The sequence below is a fragment of the Nannospalax galili genome, unplaced genomic scaffold (genome assembly GCF_000622305.1).
Source record: "Nannospalax galili isolate Female #2095 unplaced genomic scaffold, S.galili_v1.0 scaffold342, whole genome shotgun sequence".
In the NCBI taxonomy this organism is placed as follows: Eukaryota; Metazoa; Chordata; class Mammalia; order Rodentia; family Spalacidae; genus Nannospalax; species Nannospalax galili.
The window spans coordinates 1944136-1956481 of record NW_008349359.1 but is presented as its reverse complement, the minus strand read 5'-3'; the positions used below and the strand labels follow the sequence as shown (position 1 = coordinate 1956481).

General features: G+C 42.7%; 1 protein-coding gene and 1 pseudogene across 3 annotated transcripts in view; both read left to right on the top strand.

Annotated features, from left to right (window-relative positions):
- Positions 1-12346, top strand: part of Vps39 (VPS39 subunit of HOPS complex) — a 78150-nt gene that overhangs the window by 50835 nt on the left and 14969 nt on the right. For all 3 annotated transcript variants that reach the window (XM_008846815.3, XM_029570225.1, XM_029570226.1), the window contains one exon: positions 4202-4331. In XM_008846815.3, coding sequence (XP_008845037.1) covers positions 4202-4331 — 130 coding nt within the window. The remainder of the gene's footprint in view (positions 1-4201; positions 4332-12346) is intronic.
- On the top strand, positions 165-1184 carry LOC103744971 (annotated as a pseudogene).

Sequence of the window (12346 nt, the reverse complement as noted above, 5' to 3'; positions counted from 1 at the left end):
TATATGGCAGCTAACAACTGTCTGTAACTCCAGTTCCAGGGAATCTGACAGCCTCTTCTGTCCTCCACAGGCATTGCACGACACAGGTGCATTTACCTACATGCAGGCAATACATGCATACACATAAAATAAAAATAATAAAATATTTTTTTTAAAAAGAAAAGATGATGAAAAAAGTGAAAGAGAAAACTTACAAAGTCCTGAAGATGATGAAAGGGACTGTGCCATCTGACCACTAAAAAAGACTGAAAGAAAAGGGAGGCAAAAGTTATGAAAAGATGGACTCCCCTAAAGCTAGAACCAAGCCAGACAGCAGAACCAAATGCCAAAATTCAAAACCAAGCAAGAAAAAGAAAACTTTTGAACAAGGCAAATTATATTTGAAAGAAAAGTTTGAAAATTCAATTGCATCCCTAATGTTATTTAAAAATGAACCTTTATTCTTTGAACCTGTCAGTTTTTGTATTTAACCTTTGGGTATGCCCCGCTGACAGCCATAGTAGAAAGGACTTCAGATTATAAATATTTGAACTATATTCAGAAACTATTTTATGACTATTTTATGTTGACAATTGTACGGGAAGAAAATGAGCCAGTGATTTACAACAGAGCAAGGTTAAAGACACTGGTTTTTTAGGGCTGTTCAGGGACCAAAAGCAGTCTTTCAAAAATTTAATGTTTACAATACAAAGAAACATCTTACGTGGATACCTCCTATGATTGGGCTTATGGTGGACTTCTGTCCATAGTGGGCAACCTTCTGAAGTTTGGGAATGCAATTCTATATGGTTACCAAATCGGCTATTTAAGAACTCAAATGAAAACCTTTTTCCTGGATATCTCAAGTCAGAAACAATGGTGATGTGGATGCTGGTTCCTAACACAGAGATGCCCTGGGATAAGGAGGGTAAATACACAGTGGCATGGAGTGTCATAGAAAAGAAGCAAACATACAGTTCTTGCCAGAAGCAGCAGCATTATGCCTCAAACACTGGAGGTACAGTAGGTGCCAGTAGTATCCTGCTGGTCTTTCCTGAAGAACTGGACCCAGAGGCCATAAATAACAAGGTCCCCCCAAGAGAAATAATTTTCTATCATATGTGAAGTCTGTTGGCTTCAATAGTACTGTTCTGAAGATAGTACTGCCCTGGAATTCAATAAAAACAGAACAGACTGAGCCCTAAACACCACAGGTGCATAATTTTTAAAATATTGGTATTCCAAAATACATGAGATTTTTAAGACTACATTTGTAGTAGAATTCAAGTAAATGTGAAGAATTATGTACCAATTCTAATTGCTTAATTTTGTAACTGCCTTTTTATTGTACAATTAATTATTTTACACTCGTAAATAACTGTTGTTTCTACTTTTTGAAAAAAGGTATTAATTCTTGAAATAAAATATCTGATAAAACGGAGCTGGAGAGATGGCTCAGTGGTTAAGACTGCTCTTGCAGAGGACCTGGGTTCGATTCCCAGCACCCACATGGCAGCTACGAACCATCCTTAACTCTAGTTCCAGGGGAATCCGAAGCCTTCTTCTGACCTCTGCGGCATTGCACCACATGGGTGTACTCACATACATGCAAGCAGTACACTCATACACATTAAAATAAAATAAAATAAAATTAAAAAAATAATAAAATAAATTTAAAAATCTGATTAAAAAATGTATTTAGATTTTAAACTTCATAGGATATGCAATGTGAACTCTCTTTAGTATCTGTTTTTCTTCTCTCTCTCTCTCTCCCTTTCCCTCCCTCCTCTTATTTATTTTTATGTTTTTTGGGGGTTTTTTTGATATTTTGAGACAAAATCTTTCTACATTATCCAGATTACCCTTAGGAGATCCTCCTGCTTCAGCCTCCCAAGTGCTGGGTCCAACTCCCTTTATTTCTGGTTTGTTGGTTTTGTTTTGTTTTGTTTTGTTTTTTGTTGTTGTTGTTGTTGTAGGTGGTGGTGGTGGTGGTGGTGGTGGTGGTGGTGGTGGTGGTGGTGGTGTGTGTGTGTGTGTGTGTATGTATGTGTTTGTGTTTGTGTATGGCTGTGTTGCTTGCAGTTATGTAAGTGCACCCATGTTGTACATTGCCCACAGAGATCAGAAGAGGGTGTCGATGCCCTGGAACTGGGGTTACTGATGGTTGTTAGCCACCACGTGGGTGCTGGGAACCAAACCCCGGTCCTCTGCAAGAGCAGCCAGCTCTTAATCACTGAGCCATCTCTTCAGCCCCTATTTCTGATTTTTCACAGGAAGGTATAGCAGTCTTTGCAGTGATCTACCTCACAGGTTGTCTGTTTAATCTTTGATGGAGAAGATAGAACTGGGTTTCCATTTTTCTCCTGTTTTTAGGATTGAACTTACTATGTTCCTTTTTAAGGCAAAAGAGGCTTCACTGGTTTCATTTTAGACCTGGAAGAACTGGTCTTCATTAAATTGATAAGAACATATACATAAGAATTTTATACTAAACTTTGGAATTGATAGAACAGGGCACAGCGAGTTTGAGAGGAACGAATCTCTATGAGCTGGAAAAGGTGCCTGAAAATTGGATGCTTGAGTTAGTCCTTTAAGGTAGGTAAGGTTAGAATCAGGTGCAGGAAACATGGAACACTGAAGGTTAGAGGAAGTTTTAAAAGTGAAAACAAGGTCTGGGGAGATGACTCAGAGGTTAAAGACTTGCCCACAATCACAAGGACAGAGTTCAGGGTTTAAATTCCCAGAACCCACATAAATGCCAGGTGGATGTGGATGGCCCACCTGTAATTCCAGCCTCAGAAGCGGGAGATGGGATCACCAGAGCAAGCTGGCTCGCAGGACTAGCTATATCAGTGAGCTCTGGGTTTGATGAGAGACCCTGCCTCAGTGAATAAGGTAGAAGAGTGATGGAGGATGATACCTGGTCAGGGGCTCGACATGCACCCATGCATACATGCCCCCATTATATGTGTATCATATATACATAAAAGTGAAAAAAGAAAAAAAAGTGAAAACAAGTGTGGTGTGTCTAGAACATTTGAAGTCCATACTGACTTGATCAGAAGGTGTGCCTTAAATATTGGGAACAGTTTAGTAAGAGGGTGGGAGCCAGGGTTAGAAAGCCTTTGAATTACCAAGCACGTGCAGGACCAAGTGCAGCTGCATGCTGACAGTGGTGGCTTAGAGTGGCAGAAGTAAAGGGAGGGAAGAAACTGAAAAGCGCTTATTTATAAATTTTATTTGGGTGTCTTTGGGGGTGGGGGGTGGCACTGCACATGAATGGAGGTCAGAGACAACTCCTCTTCAGAGGACTTCATCTTTGTGAAGTCAGTTCTCCTTCTACCTTTATATGAGTTTTAGAAATTGAACTTGGGTCACCAGGCTTGCACAGCAAAGATCTTTCCCCACTGAGCCATCTCACCAGCCCCCTGAGAAGCATAGAAAGAAATTAAATTAAGTAAAGACTCATCAAAAGAGAGCTAAGAGGGGAAGGTTATCAGGAGAAACAAAGCTATTAATAGCTCACTTACTGACTGCTGAAACAGGACCTTGCCCAGTTCTGCCATCCATACTAGATGTGTGTCTGTCCCATAGCATGTGGTGCTCTGTCATTCTGGTGCTGTGTGCATGTGCTATCTCTTCACCAGGTGCACACCCTCTCCTCCCCACCCTTACATCCCAGTCAAGGCCCTTCTTGGAGTCCCTGCTCAACAAACCACTCAGACTGCACTGCGGAGCCTTCCCACGTGCTTTCGTTACCATCCTTACCCTGCTTTGTTTCCGTTTTTGTTTTTGAACTTAACCCTAGACTTGTCTGAGATTTGGCTAACTTTTCCATTAATGTCCTGTGTTTGTGTGTGTGTGTGTGTGTGTGTGTGTGTGCGCGCGCGCACGCGCACACCAGGATCATATCTGGAACTGGTCATTTAATTGGCACATCTTCGTGTCCTCTAGACTGTGACAGTCTCTCCCTCTTTCCTCGTTTGTCGTGGCTCTCATAGAGTTCTGCAGTACTAGATAGCACTTTGTAGATGCCCTATGAATTTGCAGTGCATACTTACTTAAGCCATCTGATGCTTAGACTGTCAGGCAGTCTCTACAGGCAGATCCCTTGTTGTCTTGCATGTTTTAGCACCTGTGGTTTCTAAGATGTTATCTCACCTAGAATGTGCTGAGTAAGTATTTGGAGAGTAAATGAACTTTTATCTATTCTGTCTCTTAGGAAATGAAAGATGACTCAGACAGTGAAAAGCAGCAGCAGATCCATCACATCAAGAACTTGTATGCCTTCAACCTCTTCTGCCAGAAGCGCTTTGATGAGTCCATGCAGGTCTTTGCTAAGCTTGGCACAGGTAACAAGCAGGTGTGGCCTTGGGATAGGAACTGATGATGGAGGAGAGAGTCGGGAAGCTGAAGAGAAATGAGAACAGGAGAAACTTGCTCTCACCAAAACTGATTCCCACACCTAACAAGATTTTGTAAGGGACCTCAGTGGTTACATATTTACTGTCCTACTGTTTCTAATTTGACCTCATCCATAAACACAGACTTCCAATTTTCCAGAATGCTTTGCCTTCATCATTAAAGACAGAATAAAAAGTCATTCAGTTCAACAAATATGCATTTGATCAGCTCATGTTTTCTGAGTGTTGTGCTAGACAGAAGTCCATGGATTAAACTGTAGGTCATTTCTGAGAGTCAACATAGGACAGTGCTGCAAAACCCTCTCTCTTTGTAATGTCCTAGGACCTCCTTGTTGGGGTGCTGTGGGGAGAGCAGGCACTCTGGAGTCACTCTTTCAGAGCTTCTGTGGAACCACTGAACTCCCTGCTTCTCCTCTACATATTATGCCTACAAGAGGCATAATGTTTGTTCCTGTGACAATAACATGAGGTACTTGAACAGTGTGTGTGATGGGTCAATATTACATGATAACAGAGGAACTCTGGGGGCCCTCAAAGCAGGAAATAAGAAACAGGACAGTAATCACTTTGTAGCCAGGACAGACTTGGTGATCCTGCAGAGCTACTTCCTTAGATGTTGTGCTGTCACCTCCCCTATTGCTTCATCCTTATAAAAATTGCTCCCTATCACTGTATCAGTTGCCAGCATCTGAGGTCATGACTGGGCTATGGCTGACAAATTGGTGCTGGCTGGGACCTGGGTCCCCAGTTCTTGATCATGTGAATCTCCACAGAGCTGCTTAAATGTCTGTATAGCAGCTGGCTTTTCTGAGAGGGTGCAAGGTATCCAAGATACCTAGGTGGGTGCCTAAGTGCCTTTGGTGCCTGTAACTCCTGCTGTGTTCTGCTGATTTACAAGGATCCTTACAGGTGAAGGCAGGGGAAACAAGACTTTTTGCTGGAGGGGATCCTGTTATAGAAGAGGAGCGTGTAGGGTGGACATTGTGGGCATGTGCCATACTGCTTGCCATCTTTCTTTTACCTTTCTCAAGATCAAGGGGATCTTCTCACCAAGATTAGGTCATGGTCCCATTCCCATACTGTACCAGGGGTGTGGAAGGAGGTTTGGCCCCTCTAATTCTGAAGGCTAAGGATGTCCTCCAACCACAAATACAATGTGCAAGAGGGCACTCACCAAAAGGAAGTAGATTGCTGTTGAGAAAAGATATGGGACTGGGGAGATAGATCAGTTGGTAAAGCAATTGGCCTGCAAGTATGAGTACCTGAGTTCGATTTCCAGAACCCATGTAAAAAAAAAGCTGAATGTAGTGGTACATGATTGTAAACCCAGTGCTGGGGAGTTAGAGATAAGCAGATCCTCAAAGCTTACTGGCCAGCCAGCTTAGCCTACTTGATGAGCTCTAGGCCAGTGAGAGACTTCTGTCTTCCAAACACACATGCATAACCCCCCACCACATATACCTGCAAGCACATGAACATGCACACACTGCACCCTTACTCACATAGACACACACACACGCACACACATGCACGCACGCATGCACACACAGTTGGTGCTAGATAGTTTGAACTTATATCTGCCATCCTTTCTCCAAATGAACTTCATCAGGACATTGTTTCCAGTGTCCACAAGCTCTTCACAAAAATAATAGAATAGTAAGGTGAAACTCTGGTGAAAACCTGACCTTTTCCATGTGCCAAAGATATTTGTCTCCTAGTCATAAATCTTTAAAGTCAGCTGAGATGAAGCTACTGCATTTTAATTGATTTATTCCCCAAGTAGATGCTGAGCTCCGAGAGTGCAATGCAAGCAACAATAATCAAACAGGAGTTCTGCTTTCAAAGAACAGTCTCCAGAAAGGATAAGCCATAGGTGACCCTGTCCAACAGCAGGAGATGTGTGCTAGTGGTGGGCTTGTTGGGGAGGGAGGGAGGCAGCTGGCCATTGACAGGACTTATATAATACATTGTTTAGTGACCTCAGTCTAAAGTCTGGTCCATAGGTGTAGAAATGGGCATTATATACCTAGAGGTTATCAGATCACTAGTGTCAGACTGACCCTCACCCAAATCACATAAATATCCATACATAGCACCCAGGTTTGCACCTCCCTCTTTGGTAGTTCTGGGGATCAAACCCAGGACTTTCTGCATGTTAGGTAAATACACTGCCACTTAGCCCCTACCCTTACTTTTTTCTAAAAAAAAACCATTTTGTTCACATTTTATGTATTGTGTGTGTAATGTATATGTGTGTATGTGTGCACATGTAGAAGCCAGAGTCATCTAGTGGGAGTTGGTTCTTTCATTCTACCATGTGGGTTCCAGGGATGAAACTTAGGATGTCAGGCTTGGTGACAGGCACCTGTACCTGCTGAGCTGTCTCAGGGTCCCTCTACCCTTTCCATAAAGGCATTGTTGCTGTGATACCTTTTACGTGGTTCTGGCAGCTCTCACATTCTGTAACAAATGCTCACGGAAAATACCAGGGCATTCAAGGCCTGTGTAACTCTGTAAGAAACTTCTAGTTACATTCCACTGGTGTTGGATTCCAGCATGGTGTCCTTTGCAATCTTAAATCCTCCTGAAGCTGTGCTTTATTCTTTGCGATGAAGATGTTTGAAGACATTTGTTTTTAATGGAAACTAGTTTTACAAAAAACAAACAACAAAAAAATCACATTTAATCTTGAGTATAGACTTTAAAAAAAAGTACTGGGGGCGAGGGGCATGTGTGGAGGTCAGAGGACAACTTTGTGAAGTCAGTTCTTTCCTTCCACCATGTGGGGTGGGTCCTAGGGACCAAACTCAGGTCATCAGACTAAGGCTTACATGGCAAGCACTTAACAGCTGACCCTTCTTGCTGTCTCCAAGTATAGAATTCTTTATAAGACCCCCTCCCAAAAAAACCCTTAGTATGGGAGCATCTTTGCTTTATTTGTACTGACAGCTTTCCTAGGTGGCTTAACTTAGCAGAAAGTACGTGGTCCTTGAAGCTGCTAACCAGCTGTTATTTGCACTAAAGTAGCATTTCTGTAGGATTTTCTGTTCTTTCTTCCAGGTCTTCATGTATAATTAAAGCTTTCATCTTTAATTGTGAGCCAGCTTGCTCTTGGATCATTTCCAAACATTAATAATCTGGGGAAAATTGCCCACAAGCCCAGGCAGCTGTTGCCTGATAATGACATCATTCTCCCCATTTACCAGCTATGCATGAGCTAATTCACATTAGCCAGAGTCAGGGTGTAACAGAGCCTGGTATGTCTGGGATGCTAGAGCCTACTTTAGAGCATAGCATTGGTGAAGAGGATATGTAGAGGCACATTTCACATAAGCCAGAGGGAGCACTACCCCCCACCCCCTCCCCACCCCACCCCTGCCCAGCAGGGAACAGGCTCGCATGACTGAAATACTTCGTCTGCAAGCCCAGGGCCCTTTCTCCTAGTACAGCATAGACTGGATCCAGATTTCTGTTTGCTCATCTGCCTCTCTTCTGGGCCCCTCATTACCACAATCATGCTTCTCGAGTAGATCAGGGTCTGGATTACAGTTGAATAGAAGATGGTTGGGCATCTCTACAAAGGCAGCATTTCAGTTACAGCCTGACAGTGATGCCTCTATGAGCCATGCCAGTGTCTAGGAAAGGGCATTCAAGGCTGAGGAAGCAGCCTGCGCATATGCATGAGGTAGGAAAGTGCCTGGGAATTCAGGAACCAGCTAGGTCAGTGAGGCCCAGGCAGAGCTGCCTCCTAACCTTTGCTCTGTGTGAGGCATACCATTTCCTTGTTAATCATGCATCTATATCATACTTGGATCTGTGTGTGGTATAATCCAGGACTCAGAACCTACTCTTCGAGCAAATCATAAGTGTTGTCAGTGCCAGCTCTGCTTTCAGACCTGGGCTTCCAGGGTAAATGCAACATGTCTCAAGTCCCCAAAGTGCTTGCATGTGGACCTACTCAGTAAATTATTGAGTGTGTGATAAAGTTCTCCAGGGGCATCAAGAAAGTAAGGCCAGGCATGGTAGCTCACACCTGTAATCTCCACACTTGGGAAGTTCAGACAGGAGAATTGTACATGTTCAAGGCTTGGGCTACATAGAGAATTCTAGGTAAGCCTGACATACAGTTTGAGATTCTATCTCAACAAACTAACAAAAAGTAAGAGACCAAAGAAGTGAGAAGTCAATGGGGCCATGAAGGATGAAAAGGAAAAGGGGGGTGTGAAGGGAGCGGATGCAAGGAACTCACCTCCTGTGTCCAAGGACAAGTGAACCAGAGCCCAGTGTGTCTCTAGTGGTATGTGATAGGCCATACCAGAAAGATGCATTGTGGCAGATGTCAAAGGACTTTGGATGCCACAAGAGACTTTGGTAATCCTTAAGTGATACAATAAGGTTTTTGCAGTGCTGGGGATTGAATCCAGGGCCATGAACATGCTAGACAAGTGTTCTACCAATGAGCTACACCCCTAGCCTCTCATGACAAGATATTAAGTGGAACACGTTTATAGACGTGGATGTTAGTGCAGGAGGCAAATGAGGGCCATGTGTTCACTTAACAGTTCTCAGCAGCTGTCTTCCCTAAAATTGTGCTTCTATGTGGCCCCCATGGAGCACTGCAGCTACTCTGGTTAGCTGCCCAAGTGCCCTCAGAGGTGTCTGATACCCCTGGAGCTGGAGTTACAGGCTCTTATAAGCCACCATCAATCAAGCTTGGATCCTCTTGTAGAGCAGCAAGTGCTTTTACAGGGTTCTGGAGGACTCAAGGGAAGGCTGTAGCATTTGCTTTCTGTCAGCTTACCAGGGACTCCTGTCCATTGCAAGGGGAGCAGCCCTCCTTCACCTGACTTTGACATTTTTCTAAAGGATAATAAATTGTAAATCATTAGTGGGAAAGCTTGTAAGAATGGGATGGGGGGATCTCTAACATAATCTTTGATCTAAGCCTAACTCTCATTTTGTTCCTTCCTCACCTAGACTTTTTCTACATGTACACATTTTAACAGAATTATGATAATAGCGGTATACACTTGCCATATATCATAATTATAGTTTGCATTGATTTCATAGTGTTCTTATTAGGTGAAGTAAAAACAGTTTGTTCTGCTGTTGAAGGACTTATATGTTGTTTCCAAAATTGCATAGTTTATAAATAATGTACCTCTTTCATACACTCTATGGCATAGTCTCCTTAATCTTTTGTGTGTGTGTGTGTGTGTGTGTGTGTGTGTGTCTGTCTGTCTGTCTGTCTGTCTGTCTGCTGTCTGTCTCATAACACACATATGGAAGTCAGATAACAACTTTTAGGAGTCAATTCTCTTTTCCACCTGTTAGGCAGTTTCTCGTTTCTGAGTGCAGGCTAGCTGGCCCTGGAACTTCTGGCTGATTCCCTTCTCCAGCTCCCATCTCACCTTAAGGGTGCTGGGGTTACAGATATATACCACCACATCCAGCTTTTTACATGGGTTCTATGGTTCCTGGGGATCCAACTCAGGTTATCATAGCAAAGCACCTTTACCCATTGAACCACCTTACCAGCCCCTCCCCCTAATCTTTTGGATAAATTTGCAGAAGTAGATTAGAGAATCCAAGTATTTTTTCCTGATTGGGGTAGGCATATGTATAATGATTCAGCTTCACAATGTTGTAAGCCCTAGGTTATGGTAGATAAAAAATAACTTCTAATTAAATGAAAATGCCACTTACATATAGACATTATATAGGCACTAATTAAATGAATATAAAATGCCACTTATGTTATATATAGACATTATATAGGCACTGAAATGGATGAAATTTCCACATATACTGCAAAATGTGTGTACCTTGAGACATTGTGCTAAGAAGTACTTAGAATAGGCAAATCATTCATAGGGACCAGAAATAGAGCAGAAGTTGCCAGGGGCTGAAATGGGAAACTAGAGAGCAGTTTTTTATTGAATACACAATTTTGGCTTGGGATATTAGCAAAGTTCTGGTGATGGATGGTGTTTGGAAGGGCACAGCACTGCAAACAGATTCAGTGGCACTGAACTGTACACTTGCAAATGACTGAAATTGAGGGCTGGGGATATAGTTCAGTTGGTAGAATGCTTGTCTAAAATTCATGAAGCCCTACATTCAATTCCCAGCACTGTATAAACTAGGTGTGGTGGCACATGTCTGCAATCCCAGCACTTGGGAGGTGGAAGCAAGAGGATCAGAAGTTAAGGATCATCCTTTGCTACATTGCCAGCTGGGAGTATATGAAATTCCTATCTAAAAATGATAAATACTGTGTTGTGTAAATTTTACCACACATGCATGCAACACACACACACACACACACACACACACACACGGATTGTTCAAACTAGACACTAGAATATGCTGATTCTCAGCTGGTGGCACAATAGGGAGGGAAGTCCCCATCACACTTCCATTTTCCAGTCCTACACATCTGTTGCTTGTTGGTGGAGCCATATTTTCATCCAGAACTCTTGAGTTTAGGGGAGCTTGAGAAAAGTAGTTTTTTAGTTTATAGTATTCATAAGCAGGAAGGAACATAGAGGTAGAAATAGATGCTAAGTGCCAGTTGACTGTAAGTGATAGTGTTCCATAGGGCAGTGCATTATGCGTTATCTAACCAGTCCTTGTGGCAGATGGGAGAATATGTAGACAGTACACTAAATTCTAAGTAGCTAAAAAGAAAAAGTGGCCTCTTTGACATGGTATTCTTTTATTTATTTTTATAAGCAACAGTGGTTTATGTCTCATAGTTCTAGATTATAGGAACTCCATGGCAAATATCTAGAAGATTCTGTGTTCCTAGTTCCTAGATTGTGTTTTATTTCTGTGTGGTGGGAGGGAGCTCCCTGTAGCCTCTTTTGTAAAGACACTGTCCCATTCACAAGAGGTCCACTTGTAAGAATGTAGTGCTGGAATCCAGCTGCTAGAGCAGCCTTCCCCTCTCACAGATAGCATGGGTACCTACTGAGACTGTCAGTGAATCCCTAACTCACAGACATCCTAGGACCAGAATCTCTTACCTGGATAGTGAATTAACATCCAAGGGGGTATTAGTGGTCACATAATCCTGTTCCCTGACTCCTGAATGGGACTCAGAGCCTAACTGTAGGCTTGTGCAATAAAACTACCCATTTCTACCACATGGACCTGATTCCTCTCCTTAGAGCCTCTGTCATGCTGTCTGTCTGTCCCTGGGGATAACTAATAAACTCCATACCCCAAACAATCCATCTCAGTGTCACTTTTCAACCTGCATCCGAGACCTTTCACCACTGTCATGAACTAATCAACCCCACTTGTGTGTGTGTGTGTGTGTGTGTGTGTGTGTGTATGTGTGTGTGTGTGTAAAGCCTGAGGACAACCTTGACTGTTGTCATTAGATTTTTTTAAAGAAATTTTTAAAAAAAATTTTATTGAGCTTTTTTATATTTCACACAACAGTTCTTAAATCAAATTTAGACCCTCTCTCCCCATCCATGCCCCCCCACTTCACCCCTGCCAGACCTCATTCATTCTGCCATACATGTTAAGTTCTATCTAGCCAAGCATTTGTACCCAGATATCCTTCAGTGCAAAGTCATCCACTGGAGTCTAGTTAGCCTATCTACAGATTGTAAGTATCTACTCTCCCTTACCCAGTAGTGATCAATCTCTAACCGTTCCCAGGCTTGGGTCAGCCCACCACCCATTTCCCTTGCTCCACTCTGGGTTGTTGTCTGATTGGGTTGGCATGGGTCTTGTGCTTGATGCCACCATTGCCACAAGTTCACATGTGCAAGCTTCCAGTGGCCTAAAAGCCTCTGCTTCCCTATGTTCATGAACCAGCCCTGGCTTAATTACATTTATTTTTAAATGTTTTTATTAAAAAATTACATTCTTTTTTAAAACTTTAGTGTGTGTGTGTGTGTGTGTGTGTGTGTTTGTGTGTGTGTGCA